Source organism: Passer montanus, unplaced genomic scaffold, assembly GCF_014805655.1.
Source record: "Passer montanus isolate IOZ18808 unplaced genomic scaffold, ASM1480565v1 scaffold44, whole genome shotgun sequence".
Lineage (NCBI taxonomy): Eukaryota > Metazoa > Chordata > Aves > Passeriformes > Passeridae > Passer > Passer montanus.
In genome coordinates this window covers 5,381,967-5,405,108 of record NW_024369262.1, presented here as the reverse complement: position 1 = coordinate 5,405,108, position 23,142 = coordinate 5,381,967, and the positions used below count along the sequence as shown (strand labels likewise).

Sequence of the window (23,142 nt, the reverse complement as noted above, 5' to 3'; positions counted from 1 at the left end):
GAGCAGAAGGAAAACTCTGCCCTCCTCTCTGGCCCAAATTTGACAGATCCATGATTATGCACCAACATTGCTTTTAAGTGGTTCCCTGACTCAATATTTAGCATAGATAATTTAGCTGGAAATGGCCTGAATTACACCTGCTCTAAGCAGCATTCACAGAAACTTTGACTACAGATCCCACAGTTTCATAATTCCCAAGTACTTACATAAATTTATACTCAGTCTGTGATTATCCTCTCAAAGTTACTGAGGCAGAACATATTAACAGCCACTGGAAAATACAGTCCATAAGGATCTGAAATAAACTAGCCACCAATACCACATAGGAATCTCTTTCCTAGAATTCTTATTAAAATATTCCATATACAACACAGGACAGTGCAGGAGCTGCTGTGCTGATACAGGAGCTAATACAAGAGTGATAAAATGTTCTTTTTTTTAATAATATTTTATTGGCCCAAAGCCAGCCCTTTGAGGAACTGGGTGCCAAGACTGGCAGCAGCAGAACTAAAAGATAAGGCAGGTTTTAGAGCACCATCTCCTTGGCAAGGCCAGAGCACCCTGATGGACACAGTGGCAGGAGAGGAGTGGGAAATCAGAGGCAAACATTGGAAAATCCACCAGAACACAACACTGGCTGACTTGCAGCACTGCCCTAAGCAGAAAATTGCTGTTGGAGCTTCAGTCTAAGAAAAAAAGCAACAAGCTCAAGAGCCACAGTACCACTTCATGCCACCACAAATTCAGTTTGATAAAATAACTGACAATTTTATGCTCAGTTTGGAACAAAGCACTTCTGACTTCACCTCTAATGACCTGCCCAAGGATTTCATCTCCTCACAAAGAATCCATCCTCGGAAGGAGGTCTGTGGGGTCAGGAACAGCTCTCCTCACTTCTCATCTCATACCTTTTCCACAGCAACACCACTTTGTGCCTCTGGCTACTATAAATAAGATGACCACAATTGGCAAAATTCATAAAGAGAGATGTTTAAAATAGCATCCCTTGCTTTTCACTGCCAGGCTGCACAGATCTCAGGGAGGCTGAGGAGGCTCCTGTGACCTGCACTGGTGGACACAGGACAACTTCAGCGTGCCCACGCCACCACAGCAGTGTCAGCTGCCTGGGCCAGGGGAAAAAAGAGGAAAATAAAGCAGCAGGACTGTCTCCTGTTCAAGGGTGGAAAAGGCCATCAGCACCAGGCTGCTCTGGCACTTTCATCTCCTCCAACAGAAGTTACATTTTAGCTACAGTTATTTATATTGTGAGCCTTTAACCACAACTCCCCTCACCTCCACAACCTTTGGTTACTACCAAAATGGAATTGTAATAAATGAAACTGCCTGATTATCTGAAGCAGCATTTTTTCCAGACATTCTGAACAACTAAAATTCAAATTGGTGACTCAAAAACACGAACACAGCATTCTGAATGATTACCACAAGTACAGGTAACCACTGCTGATTACTCATAAAGAATTCCCAGCAGAAAAATCTGTACAAATACCACTTAATACAAAACTTTCTCGCCATTTAAGAACCAGAAAACAGTGTTAGAGAAGGTGGATCTAATTGGAGATAAATATATTTGGCATTTTTTTTTTTAACATTTACGTTTATCCATTATCTCTGTTTGTGTCCACAGAAATGCCACAAGTACCAGCAAGGTTCTCTGGAAGTAGGAATGGTCTAACAAATAATGTTTTGATAACTGGCCTGTTTTATACATACAGTGATTCACTGGTTAAGTAAACAACATAGTTATTTAGCAAAACATCAATTTATAACAGAGTGCCTAAAACAACCTTTCTGGTCTCCTACAGAAAAACAGTATTGAAGGTCTCATATAGAGAAGAAAAACATCCAGAAAAACAAAGAAAAGTATTGTATTCACTGCGCAGAAATAATTTCTTATTAAGAAGAAATTATTAATTATGAAGCACCAAGATCAACTGTCTCGATTTTGAAGCAAGAGTTTAAATCTAACTTCACTTTAAAATTCAAAACACTTGGGGTTTTTTATTTAGGGACTTCAGAATATACATCGTGACCAAATGACTGTATTCTCCACCAAACAGCTTATTTCAAACGCTTCCTGATATATTTAACTTCACACCTCAACCAAGCTGCATTTATAACTCCAGCTCTTCTAAAAATACGTGCACCAGAGCTCTCAAAGACTTCCTATACTTTCACTAGCAGTGAAAATCCTTCAGGGCTGTTATGTTTAAAATCTGTAACAAGTGACTTTGAATCATACGTTTGTTTCTCCTGCTTGACACTACGTTGCTCCGTTTCCTATCTGACATGGCATCCCTCAGAGGCTCCACCAGAAAAAAAAAAAAAAGAAAATATTTAACAAAACCCCCGTTTCATGTCAATTTGTTTCTTTTTCAGTTAACACCCAGCGGTTCCTCCCAGTTCTCCCTTATCACTCCTGACATGCCTCTCACATGCAAGCAGGAATAAAAAGGGCAGCCATAGATTGGCTGGAGCTTCTGAATTTTATCAGGGCTTTAAATATCAAACAGGTGAGCTGCTTTACCTGCGCTGCATCACGTGAACGCACAATAGGGCAACAATTACCAACACCTGTCCTCCCTGCAAGCCATTTACTGCTGACAATTCCCGGCCCTCTTTGTCCTTGGACTTGGCTATCCGTTCCAGAGCCAGGGAGCTTCCAGGGTGTAGCTTGCCGTCGCCTTGGAGCCCTGCAGCTGCAAGCATTCACCATCCAGCTTGTTTATGTTTTCCCTTCGCTAGTCGCTCTTCAAATCCTCCGGGAGGACCCTAAACCGGGCTGGAACGGCGACCCCGAGCCCGAGCCGCGCACGCCACATCCATCCTGCCATGCGGAGCCGCAGATGCGTGATCCCCGAGCACGGGGAAGTAAACACGAGGAGCCGGGAGCTGTGTGACAGCCCTGTCACACCGGGAGGGAGGGAGGGCGGGCAGCGCTGCCCGATTTCTGCCGGCGCACGGGCGGAGGCCGGGCCGAGGGGCGGCGGGGAGGGGACGGCACCGGCGGCGGGGAGCGGGCCCAGCCGGGGCCGCCGTAAAGAAGGGGGGGCGGGATAAATAAATAAACAGAGAGACAAATAAATAAGCAGAGAGATAGATAGATAAATAGAGAGATAAATAAATGAACCACGGGGCGGAGGCTGCGGGGAAGGAGCCGCGGAACGGCGCGAGTGCCTCCGCGCGGGGTCCGTCATGGAGGTGCCGCCTCACCGCCCGCTCGGCGCGGGGGGCAGCGCGGGAGCCCCCCCCCCCTCACACACACACACCGCTCCACCCGCCCCTCTCCAGCGCTCACCCCTCCGCAGGGCCTCGTCGTAGCCGAGGAAGCCGATGCGGGACTCCTTGGCGCCCATGGTGCCGCTCAGTCCATGGCCGCGGCGGCGCCCGCCGGAGCCGCTATCCCCCCCCCCTCCGCCCGGCGGCGCGGTCGCGCGCCCCCTCAGGGGCGGCTGAGGGGGAGCGGCGGGAGCGGGCCGGGGTTTCTGCAGCGCTCCTCGGCTCTGGGGTTCGCTCCGCGGCCGCAGAGGAAGGAGCCGTGGCCAGGAACGACGCGGCTCTGCCGCGGTGCTGGCGCTTCGGAAGGTGTCGCTTGCGAAAGCTGTCAGCGCTTCCCGTAGCGTGCGCCGGAGAGAGGAGGAAGGCTGCGGTGCGATGGGGCCCTCCCGGAGGAACAGCCCCAGGCTCGCTGCTGTGGGAGGGTGAGAGTCGCTGCACCCTCAAAGTGCGCAGGGAACAGCCCCTCAAATCTCACAGGGAACAGCCCCTCAGTCCCCTCGATCCTCGCAGGGGATGAGCCCTCAGTCCCCTCAAACCTCACAGGAAACAGCCTCTCAGTCCCCTCAGATCCTCACAGGGGATGAGCCCTCAGCCCCCTCAAACCTCACAGGGAACAGCCCCTCAGTCCCCTCGATCCTCGCAGGGGATGAGCCCTCAGTCCCCTCAAACCTCACAGGAAACAGCCTCTCAGTCCCCTCAGATCCTCACAGGGGATGAGCCCTCAGCCCCCTCAAACTCACAGGGAACAGCCCCTCAGCCCCCAAAACCTCACAGGAATCATCCCCTCAGTGCCCTCAAACCGCACAGGGAATCAGCTCCTCAACCCCAAAAAAATCATAGGGGATCAGCCCCTCAAACCTCTCAGGGGGAGCAGCCCCTCAGACCTCTCAGGGCACGGTGGTTCTCCTCAAAAAGTCCTCTAAGTCGCAGGGCTGCAGGCATGGGGTGACAGTAGGAGGTTCCTGTTCCATTAAAATGTCTTTTCACTGTCTGAAACAGAAACACGGGCTGAATTGTAAAATGATCAGAACCACCCCTGCCCTTTGCTGTTCTCCAGCATGTTTGCTTTTAGTATTCAGCCCAGGACTGACACAGAATGGGAGGATTTCCCAAATGGCTTTGTTACAACATTAAGCCTGGTAACCTACCCTGGGTCACTCCCGAGCAGAAAATAAGGAGTTTGAAAGAAAACACTGATTTCTAAGGGCAGCTTGTTCCAAGGATTGTTCCTGCCCTGAAACAAAGCCTGTGAAAACACCAGTTGCGAGTCATTCCCTAAGTTACTGTTTCCTCACAGAACGATCTTGCCACATCGGAGCTGCAGAAAGGTCAAGCTGGAGTTGCCTTCTCGCTGATGTAAGTTCATGCGTAGGTATTTTTATAGCAAACATTCCAAACAAATTTCATATCTGATATGCAAAGCCAGGAATGCTGCTTACAGAGACACAGGCTCCAAGGCCAAATTTCTCCTCGTGTAACCCAAGTGCAAACACACTACAAATGAAATAAGCTCCATAAAGCCTCCTTGTATCTTTTCTGAATTGTTTTTTTTACCTTAGATTTGTGGCATATAAAAAAAACACCATATCATTTTCAAGCATAAAATCTGCCACAAAGGGACCTTTTACCTCTGAGGATCAGGGGGAGAACTTAAGTGATTTTTAAAAATAGAAATGAAATTGGTGGAAATGTACTTCACCCATCAGCCAGTGATTATGTATTTATCATTTAAAGAGTGAAGGTAAATGTAAAGGTAGCAGAGGAATAAAAGGATATAAGCAGCCTTGATACATATATATATCCTCTTATTCCTACCCTACCTTTACAAATCTCTTCTCAGCATAGCTCCTCACCAAGCAGCTTTCAGATTAGATACAAAATAAACTCTTTAAAACATTTGAGAATGAATTCAACAAACATGGCAAAGTGTCAATCAAAAGCCTAAGTTGGCAATACCAGAAACAGCTGGAGAGATCTCTTTTATTAAGTGAAATATTCCATGGCATCCCTACAGCCATGCTCAGTTTGTGATGGATCCCTTTCTTAAAGAATTAACTCTCAGCTGAGGAGATGGGGTTTAATTCCTGACTTCTCTGTCGTGTTCCTGTATGACCTTACATCCAGTAATAATATTTGAATGTTTTGGTTTCTCCCCTGAATTACAAAGATAATGACTGAGTCCCATTTTGCCTGGAACGAGCAGCACTGGGACACAGCCAGCCCCGACCTGGCAGAGCAGTTAGAGACAGCAATTAGAGCAGGAAGCAGCTTCAGTGCAGGGTAGGGCAGCTCCACACCAATTCCTGCTGGATTTCAGGCCAGTTCTCCATGGCTCTTTATCCTCGGGCTCTCACTAGAGAGCAACAGCCAACCCTGAGCACCAAGGCTCACCAGAGACCTGGCATGACATGCCAGGCCTGTTTTGTCTACACCCAGCAGAGAGGGGCCCTGCCAGGACAGCTCTGACACCACACAGTTTGCAAAATTATTCCATTTTTGTCTGTGGTGTCAAGACAGAACCTCTACTTGCAGTTCACACAAACCCTGTTCTCAGGCAGTAGAGATTATCAGGCAGTATAGGGGGTTTAATGACAGCTAAATCATTAAAAAAATGAATGACTGAAATTATAATTACAAATCAGGTCCTGCCACCAGCTTATAGTCACAAACAGCTGACTGGGTACTTGGTGCAAATGAGGAAGCAGAGCCCTCTAGCAAGGAGTTCCTTCCACTGTGAGAAGGAAAAGGAATTGGAGTGATGGTTCTTAATAATGGCTAACATTTCCTATTAACCAAAAAACCCAGACCTCTTTCCAAAGACAATGTGTGACACTTTAGGAAAACCCAACCAAAGCAGCATCCCTCATGTCCCAGAGGTACAGACGGTGTCCAAGAACCAGCAGAATTTTGTCTGAAGAGCATTTCAAAATCATTTACTGGATCCATTGTACCCACGGTGGCCTGCACCAAATTTAATCACAAAGATACTCTGGATTGGAAAGCCAGGCTGGAGGCTCCCGATGGCAGTGTCTTTGTTCAGATTAAATTAAGCATGTTCTCAAAGGCACTGAAGCAAGAACCCAGAGATAAGGCTGTGTGTGCTAACCCTGGATTAGATCTGGCAGTAAGTTTTTGCTGAAGCCTTGTTGGGGAGCACAAGATTAGATGTTGCTGCTATTTAAATGCTGTGTCAAAGGTAAATGAAATGAAGATACAGTGAATTTAGACTTGCATTAGGTGAATTGAGCTCCTCTCTTGTCACAGAGAAGTGCTACGTATGCAAATCGAACTGGGCACGTGTCCTTTGGATTGCTGGAATTTATTTAATTATTCGCTAATCAAAAACTAATTCACAAGCACTTAGCAAATATCTTTAAGTGTCTCTGCATCAGTGTCAAGGATCTGAGGCAAAGCAGGTATTTACTGCTGCACAGGAGCAGCGGGAGCCTGGCAGCGCAGCAGCTGTCAGGCTCCGTGAGGCTCTGCAGTCAAGGCTAAGGCACAGGGAGGAATCCACAGCCCCTGGCTGCAGCTCAGCCCACAGCAGGCATCTGCAAGGAGAAGGGGCCTGGAGCTGCACTGGAAAGGCCTGAACTCAAAAGGGACCAGCCAGAGGAGCTGCTGCAGTGACTCAAAAACACTTCTGAGAAGAGCACTGTAAGGCCTTAGGATTTCCTGATTCATGTTCACTAAAAGAGAAGCCAAAAATGCAACTTTGTTGTTGGGCTCTAAATCTGTGCCTCTTGCCCCAATACCTGTCTCCTCACCCAGGGATATTGTTATTTTTTTACCGACTCTTCTTGGCACTGGACAAACACAGGACAACTTTTACCCCTTCCTGCTTCAGACAGCCCTGACAGGAGTGTGGCAGAGCACATCCCAAATATTTGAGAAGAGTGGAAAGTGGGAGAGAGCTCAAGATGCAATAAGAGGATTCAGTCAGGTCTGCAGTGGACAGAGCTAAATGGTTTTATATCTAATTACAGTGAACTGGTGAATGAGAAAAATACCCCGAATCATTATCTGCCAGTCTGATTCTGATGTTATCAGAGAGAGAGGAAATACAACAGGCTCCCTCAAAGAACAACAGAACAATATTCAAATTGAAACTTCTATCACATCCCACATTTTCTAGGAAACAAGTGGCTTAGAGTGGTAGCAGAGGGTGACAGATTAATATGAACTCAGGGGGAAATAAAAGATTCTTACCAGGTCCCTCCTATTGCTGTCATGAAAGCTGTACTTGCACAGTATTGCCAGTATGAACTTTGCAGTGGAATACTGCAGGGGAAAATGAAAAAAATTAATTCTAAAAAATATTGAAAAATGAAATTAAAGTCATCCCCCTTTGTTGAAGGGACATGCTAATGAAGGCAGTGCTCACCAGGGCTGCAGTGTGGTGTAGCCAGGGGACTCTCAGTGAGATGATGGGGATTTTTTCCCTCGTTTCCAGTTTGAGGGCACTTCTCTTTTCACACCTGCCCTAGAGATCCCTTCTTCCCAGTACTCTCATGACTTCTTGGAGCAGCTGCCCATCTCCACCCCCTGACACAGCTGCCCTGCCCTGGCATCATCCCCTGCTGCTTCCCGGCAGCAGCAGACACCTCATCCCCTCCTTTTTCCTGGTGAGTTCCAAGCGGGGCGGGGACAGCAGAGAACAGCGCGTCCCTCTGTCCCAGAGGGCTGAGCTCTGGTGACAGTTCAGTGTGGGGGTGACAGCCACTGCAAGAGTGACAGCCCTGCTCTGCACACCCACGTGTGCCAAACGCCAGACCTGTACGTCAGGTTGTGGCAGATACAGGAACGGGGCTTGGATGGCACTGCCCAGGCTCCAGAAAAGGCAGCAAGGGAAGTGGGGGCATCCCTCAGAGCTATGGGCTACCTCTGTTTAATCCTCCCTTTCTGGGAGAATTAGTGAATGTTTCTGCTGAGCCACTCCCCCTGGATGTTTGTGTTCAGGGAGCCCGTGACAGGTTTAAAGCTGCTCAGAAGTGCTGCTCACATTACTGCTCAATCCATAATTTCACTCCTGTTATTAATAGTAGGATCTCCACAGCCCAGGAAAGTGAGGCACGTCACACACGTTCACAGCTATTTTAAGGTTCGTGGGTAAGTGGTCCCCCACTTTTCCTGCAGTTGCCTTTGAAAGACAGAGAAGAAAACACCATAAGGCACCCTCCACTCTTGATATTCTCCTAAGCAAGGCTTCCCTGTGCGTGGAAGGGTGGCACGATCACACTTGAGGCCCACAAAGAACAGTGACAAACTCTTCTTTCCTGGCAGACTTTGCTGCTGCTCCTCCAACCCAGGGGTAACAAGGTGCCACAGCTAATGGCAGTCACGAGTTAAGTGTAATGCTTTGGATATTTATAAAAATATCACGTCCTTCCCAATTTTCTATCAACCTGTTTGATTATGCTTTATACAGGGAAAGTGTGACAGAATTAATCAGCCTGCTGGAGTGCACACTAAGGGAACAGATGAGCTTTGGCAAGACTGTTGTTAGCACTGAAAAACTGTGACAAAAAAGAGGCAGACTGCAATCCAGACACGTGTCATTCAGAAAATGAGACATGCTATGATTTACCAACGTACCAACAATTGATGGGAATAGAGATCTCCCATTTCAAAGTGTTGTCTCTGTGTAGATTAAGAGTAGTATCTGTCATCAGGAAACAATGGGAGAAGAAATGTATTTGATAAAAGCAATTCTATGTTCCCTTGTAGGCAGAAACCACTGTGGTGTTAGAATGGAGGTAAAGGATTTCTCTGCAGTTCCATCCAGGGCAGTAAAAAACACCAGCACTGTGACAAGAGGAAGTGCAAGTAATTAATACCAGAAGATCAAATGAAAGGAGTGGCTTTGCACGAGGTGACTAATGTTGACTGTGCTCTGGGAAGGCCCAGATTGCGTGGTGGAAAGAGGAGTTTGTGTGGCCCCCAGAGCACGGCACAGAGTGGGCAGGGACTCCCCACAGCAGCACCACGGGGCACCTCTCCCCTGCAAAGAAAGGGCTGCTTTCTTCTCAGCTCAAAGGCTGCTGCCCACAGCGTCCCCAGCACTGCAGCAGTTTGATTGTTGTGTACAGAGAAAGCAACACCAAAGCATCAAACAAGGACCAACTTGGGGAAGGTTTTGCCAGCAGCTGATACAGTGGGAAGCTCATCTCAAAACAGCAGGGCAGCAGAGCAAAACAAAAGCCACAGAGCCAGAGCTGTTGTGTCGTTTGGCACATCCTGGCACTTCCCTTAATTCTGCTTCAGAACTTGCAAGGGAAGGCCAAAGCTTCTTATTTGCTAATTAAGGTTTCACACGACTCAAACATTGAACAAAAGACATCCCCAAACAGAGAAACCTGCCAGCCTTCGTGCCCCTGCCAACAGGCTGATGTCTCAGTTCAGTGCTCTCCCAACACAGAGTGAAAGAGCTCTGGACAATGGCATATCCAAATGTGCACACACACACACATTTTTATGCTGGCATGCACACATGACCTCTGATCAGATTCTGAAAGTTCCACCTCCCTGTTTTTGTTCAGGACTCCAGACACCCTACAGACAGGGGTGAAACAGGCATTAAAACAGCAGACCTCTGTTTTATGGTGTCAAATGGCTAATAATAGTAATTAAGGATCTTAAAGTCCTTTATCAAGAGGCATTATCTAAGATGGCATCATGCCTGTAATCAGAGTCAATGAAAAACTGTTTGATCAAGCCAAGAAGGCAACTAAAACAGTCTGATGAGTTGCCATCTGCTGAAGCCACACCACCCCCTGAATCCAGCAGTGAGCCGCTGCAGGACACTGACAGCCAGGTTGTTTTCCTGTCATTTCAGCTGAGCACTCGGTGCCTGTTGTGTTCAGAGGACTCCCAAACCCAAACATGACAGATCACTGTTGCTCTGACAGCATTTTGCATTGCTGCTCTTGTGGATGGATTGTAAAGGTAAAGCATTAGGGGTTAATCAGAATTTTGCCTACCACATGAAGTATTTGCATGTATATTTATTTTATAAAACGTATGGTTAATTGATCCATAAAAGCCTTTGGTACTCACTCAGCCTCTGGGTAAAAGTCCAGGTACACCCAGAAGAGCTTTTGACTCAGCAATTGTAATAAAATTTAGGCCTGGAGTATGGAGTAGACTCTTGAGCAGATTCTGAGCAATAGAAGACAAGTTCAGGGTAGATGAAGGTTGCCAAATTGTCACAGTTTGAAAAAGAAAATTGGTATATTCAAGGAAGGAGCAATTTGAAGTTCTTACAAAGCACTTGGACACCACAATGATGGGCAAGAGTTTCTTCACTCATTTTGCTTTCTCTTATCACTTCCCAGCTGTTTCTTCTACTTTCAGGTAGTTTCAATTTATCCTTCTATTTTTACCACACAGTTCACTAACAGCCTTGGAGTTGAGATTCTTCTGGCTTTAGTGATGAGGTGCCAGCTGTGCATCCCTGCAAGCTGGTGCGTGCACGACCTTGAACATTTCTGGGAAGCCAATCAGGAGGTGCTTTCAAACAGTTTGCTACGTCCCAGAGAGCATCTCTCTGGTTTTAGCTTTAGGTATATATCACATTATAACATGCAGAGCATTGTGCAGGCATTACCCAGCTCCTGCCAGCCCAAACCCCTCCCAGCCTGTACCCTGTTATTGCCTAAGAAACAGCTCCTCCATTCCACTGAAGCCAGCCCAGGGAGTTCTTTCTGCTTCCTTCTCTGCAGGAATATTAAACCAGAATGAGAATGAAGAGAGCTGTTAATTTTATGTCACGGCAAGGAAACTGAAGGTCTTCAGATCACACTTTTTCCTCAGTCTTTTAATTGCAAAATTATACTTCAAGATTTGACACAAGTTTCTCACCTCCCTGTTTTCAAGCTACTAGCAAGCAAAACCAGACAAAAATACTTCTTTTTTTCCTACTCTGCAGAGCCTGTTAATTTCAGATAGGTGAAATATTGCTAATTAGTAGCATATTCTAACAGAACTTGTGATTTTACAGAGAGCTATGTCAAACTAAACCAGATGAGGGGTCAGAATGTGCCAATCTTTTCATTGTTGTCACTGTGATTTATGTTCCCCCTCAACATGTGCCCTCCCAGGTTCTTGGAGGCCTTGGCTAGCACTGCTCAGCTGCTCCACAGTTATTCCTCACGCCAGATCCAGCAAGGAGACATTCACAGCACGCTCTTCTCACATTTTCTCTAAACATTAGGTACAACAGCAGAAATAGCAATTGGAGATTTAGAAGCAAGAGACACGGGAATCTGGGTGGAAACAGATGACTAACAGAATTTCTGCTAAATAAAAACATGAAAAGGGGTAAAAAAAAAGATTTCTGAGCAGACATAATACCTTTCTTTTTCTGGATAAGCACTAATCTAGGCCCTGGAACACTCCCACTTCTGGATATGATGCTTAGTAACATGCTTCTAATTTCAAATTAGATTTTAATGAAAATAATGGGAATTCTCCTTAAATAAGTTAGAATGAGACTTCCTCTGGTGTCCTCCAGGTCTCACACTTTTTACCTTTGCCATGAAACTACCTCCACAATGCTTGACCAGCAGTGTGCCCTGACCCTTCCCTGTCATCCCTACAGCAGTATCTTTCTTTTTGATTAAACTTCACTTTCCCAGCTGGAAATCCATGCCCTGCCTCAGGATAACACCCTGCAACAGGATCTGAGCATCTAGAGACCCCATGGGGAGTTACACAAGCAATAAATCATCAAACCCCTTTTTTTTGGGCAGATTAATGTCCTCTGAGTTACTCCTGCCATAAGCTAGAAACAGCAGAATATGCACTTCTTTGCATTCCAGCATGTTGTGGGAGATCATAAAGGCACTTAATATATTATTTAAGCCATTTAAGCAAGATAGCACAACTGCTGTAATTAGCAAGAGTTCTCCAAATCCCCATATGCCAGACAAAGGCTCACGTTCAGCATTTCCAGGCTGGTAGGAGGGAATCAGAACATCACAGAAATAAAATCCATGCTCTGCTTTTTATTCCTCCTGCCAATCTCAGCAGAGCCTATGTTTCACTACAGCTACTCCCCTGCACCACCCTACAAGACACCCAAAGCATAACATAAAGAAGATTGCCCTTTTTTGGGCTTATTTTAAGAATAACAGGCTACTCAAAGCTTTAAGAAAGAGAAATGAAGCCACTTCTCTTGACACCTAATTCTGCAGGCTGGAGGGGAACTTCTTGCTTTTTCCTTTAAATAAAGCCAAAATAGAAGAAAACCAAAACTTGACTTCCTCTAGAAAATCCACGAGCTGAAGTCAGTGTTAAGTGGGAGTTCAGCAGCAGCCAACCTTTGTGCACGCAGGGTCAGGCCCAGGGCAGAGGGATGGAGGCACAGGAGTGAGGGCAGACAGGCAGGGTGAGCACGCAAAGGGCAGCAGGGACAGCACAGGGACAGACCTGGATGCTGCCACAAGCCTGAACTTCCCTCTGGAAGGACACAAAGAACAAAAACAAACAAAGAGCATCGCTGGGACAGACACCAGGATCTTCTAAAGGAGCAGGGAAAGGAGACACAGAGCTGAGAGCCTCTGCCACCAAGGGGGTGTGAAATTGGGGTGCCATGGCTCAGAAAGGGGAGATGCTGTCCCCTGCCCCATTCCCCAGGCAGCACCAGCTGGGAAATGTGTACCAGGCTCATCATTTTCCAGGCTTCTCTGAGTCACTGGGGAGAGGAAGTGACCAAGGCTGGTATCACCTAGACAGTTCATGTTTCATCATGCAAAAGATTAACAAAAGAAGTCAAATTATTTTCAGTACAAAGAGATACCCAACTTGTTACAGATTTGATTTTATAAGTAGTACCTAAGGGATGGGCTCATTAACATCTCATTAATAATGCCTATTTTAATTTGCATAAACCCCTAAAAACTTACAAAGCACGATAAAAACAAAAGCTTTTAACTATCCTGTTTCTCACAGGCGGCAAGTTGAAGTGTGGAGGAAGCTGATAATGCTTTTTCAGTTCCTGAGGACTTCAAGCAGCTATGAAAGTTATAGGACATCAGCAGACACCAACAATCAGCTCACAAACAGCTGCTGAGAAGTTGAAGACAAACATCTACAGAACCATTGAAGCATAAATAGTGCAGGAGCACCTGAAAATACAACTGAGGGATGGGCTCATTAACATCTCATTAATAATGCCTATTTTAATTTGCATAAACCCCTAAAAACTTACAAAGCACGATAAAAACAAAAGCTTTTAACTATCCTGTTTCTCACAGGCGGCAAGTTGAAGTGTGGAGGAAGCTGATAATGCTTTTTCAGTTCCTGAGGACTTCAAGCAGCTATGAAAGTTATAGGACATCAGCAGACACCAACAATCAGCTCACAAACAGCTGCTGAGAAGTTGAAGACAAACATCTACAGAACTATTGAAGCATAAAATAGTGCAGGAGCACCTGAAAATGCAACTATTGAGAAGGAGCACAGCACCAGAGGTTGGTCACTGATCCCTTTGGGCACTCTGGAAGGTTTGCCTGCCTGTGTGTCCCAGCCTGGGAGCACTTGGAACACACCTGATTTTGCCAGAGGTGGATAAAAGAGATGCAGATGTGTTTCTGGCTTCCCCACGCCACTGGTCACCAATCACACTTGTGTTTAGCCCACATTAATTGCAAACAAGTGGTTAAATGAGCAGTTCCCTACAGGTACCAGAAAGGAACTGCTCTGGCAGTTCAGATGCCTCCAATGATGCCACACAGAAACAATAACTGGCCCAAATTCTCTTTCAGATCCCTTCCCCTGACACAAGATTTGGTAACTGGAGCCAGTAGGCACCCAGCTGCAGGGAGAGGATCATCTTCATCACCCTAAAGCACCAGGAAAGGAATTGCCAGGTGGAATTAGCAAAGCCTCCACCCCTACAGTCCGAGCAGTTGCTGAGTATCATTAATCATTCCATCAAATGGAGCATTCACCACCCTCCTGGTAAGAACAGGTTGCTGGAAAACATTCCCCATTACAATTCCTATGTGGCATTACACTGCAGTACATCTGGCAACAGTGGTTGGGGTTGATGTTTAACTAAACCACATGCACAGTGCAGAATACCTGTACATTTATCTGTGTTTATCAGCCCTCCTTCCTGTGACCTATCAGTACATAAATACTGTATCAGATGCCTGCATATATTATATACACCAGATTCATCACATTACACCTGGTAATCATGGTAAACCTGCCCAAAGCAGCAAATAACAACCAGCAGCAGACACACAACATCTTCACAACTGCTTCCTTTTTGGCTCCATGCCTTCTCTGCACTGCAAGAGCTGCTGCACCAGAGGAGTTGGTTAATGTTTGCACTTGCACAGCTCCTGGAAGATGAAGGCACTCAAACTCAAATAGAGAAATTAATATTCACAGAAGAGCTGTCAGGGGAAGAGTTTTCCCTAAGGTGCACTGTTTCAGTACAGTGTGTTTGACTGGCACTTGGGCTCCTTTCCTTCATGGGGAGAAACAGGAGAGGCATAATCTGTTTGTACTCTGATTTTCCCCATGCAATTAGAACATCCTTTCAAAGCATTCCTGTTGTGGGTAGGCAGGATAATCTGATAGATTCCCAGAGATGTGGTCTGCCTTATGCCACCTTCCAGCAGGAGAGGCTTCCCAGCAGAAAGCAGTGTTGTCTCCCAAGGAGGGGGAAGGACACAGACACAGGCTTCTCATGCCTGATCTCACAGGAGTGAACCAGGTTGATGGACAACTTCTAAATACAGCAAGATCCTCAGATGAAGGCTGGCCAGAGAAGTCCATCTGTGCCTCCCACTTGCATATCCCTGGCTTTGGCTGAGCTCCGAGTGCAGCCAGCACTGAAAGGGAGAACAAAGCCTTGGATTTGCACGGGGAACTCAAGGCCCTCTCAGTCCTCTGCAGAGCAAAGTGTACACATGATAAGGCAGAGAGCCATTCCATGCTGCAGTCACATGCCATGTGGAGGCTATAATCTCACAAGGACACAGATATGGCCATGCAAATATGGGTTATGCCTGTACTAACATCCAGCTCACGTCCCTGGAGCTCCTAAATGGCTTTAATCTGGCTGCTGATGCAGGTGAAAGCTTCTGCTGGAGAAGCTTCATTTCTCCTGGCCGTGATCAGCCAGGAACGTGCTACCCTTTGGCACCTTGGCTGGAGAGGTGAGGATGTAAGCTGGCTACTCCTTGGTTCCAGTCCTTGCAGGGGAGAAGGAGAGGAGCTGCCTGTCACAGTGGGGACAGGTGACACGACTGCAGGCAGCAGGCACAGCAAGGGGGTGCTTAGGAACAGGCATTGAAAAGCAGCTGCATTTTCAACACCCCCTTCAACCAAACCACTTCTAACAGAGCCCTCACAAGAAGCAGGCTGAGGCAGCACAGCTACACTCAGAGCTGTCACCTCTGCTTCCCTCTGCAGAGCTTACCTTGTGTAAAGTAACTCCTAACACTGTGAAATCCTGGCCTGGGTTAAACAACTGTAATGTAGCTCAGATGGTCCAAGCAAACCTCACTGCAAAGTTAGCAAGAAATTGCCTTTGCATCTGCTCAGCACCTGCCTGTGAAAGGCTCCTGCATCCAGAGCTGACAGCAAAATCCAGACAAGGGGGAGGAAGAAAGCAGACACAGGAGGCAAAATGCCACAGACCTCTTAAGGGGGAGGGCTTGTCTTAATGGATTTTTGTCATTATTGAATCCAGCCATGGGAAAAAGCCAAACTTCCCCACGACAGCCTCAGAACAAGAACCTGCCTTTGTTTCAAGACCCACCCATAGGTGCCTTCCCAAGGTGATACCTGCTCTGGGCATTTGGCTCAGCAGGAGCTCAGCACCACTGGCTGCACGAGGAATTCCTGACCAAGATCATCCCAAAACTTCTGCCAAGAGCAGCACCAGGCCCTCGAGACCTCAGAGAGAGAGAGACAGAGAGAGGGAGAGAAAGGCCTTTGTGCAGCCTGGGGATGACTGTGGGTGCCAGAAGCGACCTGGCACAGGAGCCCAGCTGAGTCACAGCTGCAGCAATTGCACCAATTGTCCCAGGGACACAACAATTGCACTTGTCTGACTGGTCAGGCCATGATGGCAGCACAGGGCAGCTCTCTTTGTGAAAGCATTTCGCCTGGAAATAAATTTCCAAAACAAAATCCTTTTAACTCCAAGCCTTTCCAGACTTCTCCCAGTTTACTGAGAGATGTCATGCAGGAGAAAGAAATCTCACTGCTGTTGGCTTTCACCATCATCTGTGAAGGAGATAACCCTGAATTCCCACTACACTGGGATGGAATTGAGGTCTCAGCTCCAGCCAGCTCCCTAAGAGCACCCAAGGTGCAGCCCAAGGTCCCTGTTCCCCATCAGAACAAAAGGGGTTTTTCCCCATCAGAATAAAAGTTTATTTTTGTGCAAAGGGCCTGTCAGTGGTTACACTCCCAAGCCAGACCTGAGGAGGAGGATGAAGTTTGGACTCATGCACAATCCACATGTTGCCTTCTGCTCTTTGGGGGGAATTTGTCTCCCTCTACTCAGGATGGACACAAAGCAACTGCACAATCTGCAAAAGCACATCAAGAACAAGCAAATTGATGACAAAATGGGAAACTTAATCCCCAAAAGGTGTTCCTGCTGTACTGATTTAAGGGGATGACCATACCCTGTGGCTTGATCCATGTCAAAGGAGAAGCCTGCTCCTGAGAAATCTGTTTATCAGCAGTACTTTCCCTGCTGCTCTGGGTGGCTGTGTGCTGTTTACAGTCTTTAGAGCTGTTTGCTCATCCCGTGCTTCCAGTCATGCTGTACAGATCCAATCTGATCCATAGCTTTATCTGGTTCTGTAGGAATTAACCTTTGAAACAGGCCACAAGATCAGGTACAGCCTGGCTTGGCCAGCAGTGATCTCTGTGCCTGAGCATCACCTGCACAAGGGAAGGAAAGTACAGCAAGTTCCCTGAGACACAAACTCCAAAGGGTTAACTCAGAGCCAACCATAAACATATCTCCTGAGCAAAGGCTGGGTGCTCCAGGAAGTTCAAAGGTCCACAAGAAACATGGACTTTAGGGAGTTCATTAAAAAATAATTAGAATCAGATATGCACAAAAAAAAAAAAAGAGTGTAAACTTTTTGTTTTGAGGAAATTGTTTTGAGGAAACCAGAAAACAGGGACTGCTTTGTTGGGTTACTGGGACATTTGCCTGCTTCAGGTTTAGAAGGGAACTGTGGTCATTTGATAGCTGGCAGTGATAAGGCCACAAAAAGTGTGAGGCCACAGGTAAACAGCTCTCTCCTCCAGCTAGAAAGGGGAAGCCAGGCAGCTTTTGCTTTTAGTTCCTGGGGAAACAAAACCATTTATTTCTTTTTAAGGCTCCAAGAAGATATCCCACCCAGCAGGGAATCAAACCTACTGTAAAGAAAAATCCCAAACCCGAATTCCTGCTGGCAGCAGAGACACCCGAGAGGAGAGGAGAGGCATTAAGAGAGCAACTGGCACCCAGGGAGGCAGGTGGTGACAGATGCTCCCTGCAACTTGGGAGGGCTGCAGAGAGGAAACCCAGCCCCATTTCCAGCACAGCCCTGGGACACGACCTCAGCTAAGGATGAACCCCACTGCCCCCTCAAAACCCCCCAGACACCCTCCCATGCTTTTGCTCCACCAGCAAACCCCCCAGCTGATCTCCCCGCGCCGGGCGCTGGGGCAGGCTCAGCCCGGGGCTGTGCGGGGATTCCGGGGATGCTGAGGAGCACCCAGCGAGCCGGGCTGGGCCGGGAAGGGCCAGCGGGAGCCGTGACAAACCCCGTTATGTAACGGGTGACAAATGCCTTTTGTTATGCAAGACAAGTGGGAGAAAAATCAGCATTTTGCGACTCCCTGAGCACAAACAGGCTGCGGCTCCGGGGGGCACCGGCACGCTCCCAGCAGCACAAATAGATGCCTTGGAAACGCCTCCTGGTTTGGATGAGTCAACAGAAAAATGCAGAATCGATATTTAATTTTAAGGGATTGAGGTTGTCAGCACGGTCATTTGATAATTTGGGGGGTTTTGTTAAGGAGAGAGGCCGGTGGGCAGCCATCCACCAGCCTTGCTCATCAGTCATCTAAAATGAGGGATCTACATCCCCTTTGCTCAGCAGCTGGGGTGCTAGGCTTTTTTAATTAAAAATTTAAATTGGTATTAATAGAATTTCGTAATAAAACTAATAAACCACAAAGCCACACATTTGAATTTAAGCTCTGGTCCCAGCTCTGAAAATCCAGGTGAAAACCCAGCTCCAATCCTCAGCTTGGGGCCAGGACAGAGAATCCTCTGCCCTCTCCTGGCTCCTGTACGTGGCTGAAAGCTGCAGAAATCAGCCTCACGTCTCGCTCTGGGAAAGAAACCAGGCTCCCGCGCTCTCTGAAAGCGTTTGGGTAAAAAAACTAAAACTCCAAGCAGCGTGACCCCCGGCACCAGGAAGGTTCTGCATCCCCAGGGATGCCCAAGGGATTCGCAGCTCCCCGTCCCACCCTGGCACGGGGACCCAGCGCCACCCCCTGCTCCCGGTGCCACACGGCGACAGTGACATCCAGCGGCAGCGCGCACCCACCCGCACCCGCGGAGCGCAGCCCCGAGCGGAGCCCGGCGTTCAGAGCCCGCAGTGCCAGCTCCCGGCATTCAGAGCCCGCAATGCCAGCTCCCTGTGCGGGAAAGCTCTGGGGCAGAAGCGAGGGCACAGAGGGCTGGGGGCACCGGGGAGCAGGGACAGCACTGCCAGCAACGCTGGCAGTCCCGGGACAAAGGGACAAAGCCAGCACAGGGACGGGACAGTCACCCTCAGCTCGGTGCTGCTGCCCCGCAGGGCCGAGGTTGAGCAAGAGCTGTTGGCCAAGCGTGAGTCAGCCGGCGGTGCTCGCTCACGTTGACACCTCTAAATGTGGGTTTGCGTTCCTTCTCTTTCGTTTCAGCAATTCTGCTGTGCTTCGGGAAACCGAGCTGGTTCCAGAGCTCACAGGAAAGACTCTGAAGCAGCTTTAAACGAACTGCATCTTCAGGAACAGCCAGTCAGAGAGACTGTCACCTCAACACCTGCAAGGTCACCGCCCAGCAGGGGCAGGTGAGGCACTCACACTGTCACACTGTCACAGAGCAGGGTGAGCAGCTTCCTGCTCAGGGACAGGTGAGGCACTCACACTGTCACACACATTTTCCTGCTCACACAGAGCCTTTACACCTGTGATTTCTACAGCAGGATGAGCAGGTGCAGATGTGATCAGGGCTGGAGGAGCTGGGCAGGTTGAGCTGCTGTCCCAGACATGGGAGCAGGGCAAACAGCAGCTGGAGAAGCTGCTCCAGCCAGGAGGGAGTGAGGAATGAGCCATCCCTGTGGTGTCAGCTGGCAATTAGGGTGTCCCTGCCTTGCAATCTGGATGCTCCAGCATAGCTGTGGTTTGCTCTGGGCCCACCCCAGCCCAGCCACACGTTTGTCTTCCCCAGCAAAAATGCAGCCCGACCTGTAGCAGGGTGTTTGTGCCTCCCAGTCCCTGCACTGGTTACTCCAGCACCTGCACTCCCCAAAGGTGGAATGAGACAGGGAGGGAGAGGCAGCTGCTGGCAGCAGCGGCTGTGCCACAGACAGGAGCCACAGGCTGCCCGGGAAGGAGGATCTGTCCCACATGAACCTATTTTCAAGCTGCTAAAACACAGCCACATGTCCTGTGGGAGTTCTGAGGCACTCAGAACCTGCTCGTTTCTCATCTCTTCTCTCCCCAGTCTCTCTCTTTACCTCTGAAATGTCCAATCTGGTCTGTAACAGCTCAGAGGGAGCGCTTTAAATATAAATAGGTAAACTAAAAAGTCAAAAGCCAAGAGCTGCCAGACAACGTGATGCGGGAGGCTGTGTAGGAGTCCCCGGTGCCCTGGAGGCTGCGCGGCTCCGGGCCATCCTCCCCCGCCCGGCTGGGAGACACCAGGCAGCCAGTTCCTACCGAGAGAAAGGCACCAGAGACACAGAACGCGTGAAACGCCCCAAATCAGCGCCATTGAAATGCGAGGAGCATCCAGGGGTTGGGATTGCTCCCTGCCCTGAGCCTGGCACGGCCCAGGAGGGCAGCCCGCAGCTCCTGCTGCTCTGTGCTCCCTGACAAGGCAGCTGTGGCATGCAGCCACGCACAGAATCCACCCAGCCAAACCCCCAGGGGACAGACCGGGCTCACCAGGGCCAGCTCTGCCTTCCAGTCACTTTAAGGGGTTTTTCAGGTTCCCAGACACCATCAGAGAGGTCAATGGAAATGAATCGGTTCAGCATCCTCACCTGAACAAAAGCAGGGAATCCAGACTGTCTCCATGGTTTCCCAGAAGCACAAAGTCCTGCAGTACTTGCAGTGTCATAGCAACAAGCTCCAGCCCAGCCTAAAGAAAATTCTGTTCTTTTAGACCACACGATGTTATTTATGATGATCCTGGAGATCCCTAAGAGTTGTGCATCAACACCAGGACTGGATGAAGGCTCTGCAAGTACCAGACCTACCTTCAGTCCATCATTCCTCTTGTATAAACCCCAATCGTGGCAGAGCAGCTTTTGGAGGCAGCAGCAGCTGCTCCTTTCCTTGCTGGGGCAGAAACTCCTCTTCCAGGGACTTGGCAGGGCTGGATCACCACTGGGCTTGATGATCCCAAAGGTTCTTTCCAGCCTGAATGGTTCTGGGGTTCTGAATGACTCTGGCTGCGCTTTGGGGTTGGCCACATTTGATTCATGGCTCAATCCAGGCTTTAAGGAAACATCAGAAATATCAATAATTTGTCCCAAAAGTCTTTCAGTGTGACCAACAAAACCCCCAAAGATCCTCCACTCCCCCTGCTGGAGTGGGACAGCTGGGTGGGGCTCAGTTACTGCCTTCAGCTCTGAGCCAAGCAAGAACAAACCCTCCCAGACCCCTTTGGGGGACCATTCTCAGAACCACGACAACAAATTTCCTTTTTAAATATGCATCCCACCCCCAAACCTGGCCAGGGGCCTGGGATTCCTGCCTGTGCTGGCCCTGGGAGGATGGTGTGTCCCACCCTCCCAGGGCAGCAGAGCAGACACTTGTGTGGTGCAGGCCTGGATCTTGAGGAATTTTCCCTGGATAACAGAATAATGCCTTCAGCTAAAGGTGAACCCAGTGCAGGAATGCCTGTGGATGCCTCAGGAAAACACTGGCTGCCCTCAAAGTGTCACACTGGCTTAAGAGGGAACTGAGCAAGGCTGCTCAGGACTTGGATTATCCCACAATTTTTCCAGTAGGGTTTGAGGTGACTTAGAAGTGACAGGAAAGCTCTCAAGGAAAACTGAGCTCTGCCAGAAATAACCTCAGTTTCCTGACCAGGAGACGTGGGCAAAGGAAAGATTTCACCTTCAGGGGTTCCTGCTCCAAGCAGGATCAGAAGAGCTTTGGAATAAACTGCAGCATGCAATGTTACAGGGATTGCCTTTCCTGCTGCTACATTGCAGATGATGGCAGAGGCAGCTGGACTTGCTCTCCCCAAAATCAGCAGAACAGCATAATTCATACCTCAGTTTTCCCTTCACCAGGGCAGAACTTTCAGGGTTGCTGCTGTTAATTCCTCCTTTACTCCAGCAAACAATTATTTTGGAGTCTGCTGTTGTTGGCTTTTTCCTGGCAGTCTGGATGCAGCACTCCCCAGTTGTCCTTTCCTTGGGGAAGAATTGAGAGAGCTGCAGGAGCACTCACAGCCAGCCAGGGAGATCCATTTCCATCATGGAATCCAGGCTGCAGGAGCAGAGCTGGCACTGCCACAGCCCCAGGGACTCCGGGGTCACCTCGTGAGCCTGGCCTGGGCTCTCAGAGCCAGGAGAGTGTCCCAGGGCCTTTAAAAATGGAAATCTCAGCCCTGTGAGACAAGGGGAGGCCTCTGCACAGCTGGGGAGCTGCAGGTCACACAAACCTGATGGTTTAGAAATAAAAAACCCCAGAAATGCTGACTTTTAACCCACTCTGAGCTCAGGCAGCCCCACAGGGTGGTGGTGCCAGCACACACTTGCCAGAGAGAATTTGTGGCTAATTTAGGGGGGCAAAAAAAAAAAACAAACCAAAACAAGAAGCAGAGAAGGATCTGGGAAGGATCCACATCCTGGAAGTCCCACAGGCTCCCCCTCCCCCTGTCCACACTGCACAGCTTCCAACACAAGCCCCACTTGTAAGGGCTCACCCCAAAGGCAGGGATCCCACCTGTCCTGGGCAGCACTGTGGGAAGGGAGCTGTCACCAATCGAGTGCAGATACTCCAGGCTGCAGGAACACTCTATTTATTAGGTCAATATTCCATTTGAGCAATACAGTTACAGAATATCACAATGCTGGTTACAAACATAGGATGGCTCCGTGGGCACAAAGGATGGTGGTGAGAAGTGGGGTACGAAACCTTCCTGACACCACAGGGAGGGGCTGCAAGGTCTAGTAATGAGCAAGATATTTTATATAAATGAACGTGGCACTACAGGTGGAGATTCTGGGTTAGAGGTGGGTTTGTGTCATTAGTTCAATTTATACAGTTATACAGTTCAAGCAACATATTTTTCTTTTTTTTAATGCTATTAAATTAAAATCCCCTGTAGTTCAATAAAGTATAAAAATAGTACTGAACCCGGTAATATTCAATAAAATGTAGAATTCATTCACATCATTAAGTAGTAAAGAAATTGTAAAGTTGTAGTTACCATGGCAACATTGCTTCCCAGAAAGGAATATACAGAAAAGAAAAGTTACACATATGGTACCTGCGACGAGTATTAGCGATCCAACACTGAACTTGTGCACCACAAACCAAGTTTCTAAATATCTCTATATATTTATATAGTATATATCTTTT

The 23,142-nt window shown here is 48.2% G+C and overlaps 1 protein-coding gene and 2 long non-coding RNA genes across 10 annotated transcripts in view; 2 read left to right on the top strand and 1 right to left on the bottom strand.

Moving 5' to 3' along the window:
- USP32 (ubiquitin specific peptidase 32) overlaps window positions 1-7,737 on the bottom strand; it is a 68,919-nt gene extending 61,182 nt beyond the window's left edge. For 3 of the 7 annotated variants that reach the window (XM_039720627.1, XM_039720631.1, XM_039720634.1), the window contains exon 1: window positions 3,317-3,419. In XM_039720627.1, coding sequence (XP_039576561.1) covers window positions 3,317-3,374 — 58 coding nt within the window. In that variant the 5' untranslated portion in view covers window positions 3,375-3,419. Of the gene's footprint in view, window positions 1-2,545; window positions 2,822-3,316; window positions 3,420-4,155; window positions 4,288-4,445; window positions 4,583-7,506; window positions 7,579-7,681 lie in introns of those variants that run through there. The other 4 variants (XM_039720630.1, XM_039720629.1, XM_039720632.1 and 1 more) reach the window with 4 other exon arrangements.
- Window positions 3,427-13,426, top strand: LOC120507685. Its single transcript, XR_005628823.1, has 3 exons — window positions 3,427-3,719; window positions 4,595-4,653; window positions 13,249-13,426. It is a non-coding gene; the product is annotated as an uncharacterized LOC120507685 (long non-coding RNA).
- A 133-nt stretch (window positions 13,427-13,559) lies between these two features.
- Window positions 13,560-19,372, top strand: LOC120507697. Of its 2 annotated transcripts, none has more exons than XR_005628826.1 (3): window positions 13,560-13,769; window positions 14,064-14,259; window positions 19,240-19,372. It is a non-coding gene; the product is annotated as an uncharacterized LOC120507697 (long non-coding RNA). The 2 variants fall into 2 exon arrangements; XR_005628825.1 differs by lacking the exon at window positions 19,240-19,372 and adding an exon at window positions 17,661-18,486.
- Window positions 19,373-23,142: the final 3,770 nt, after the last annotated feature.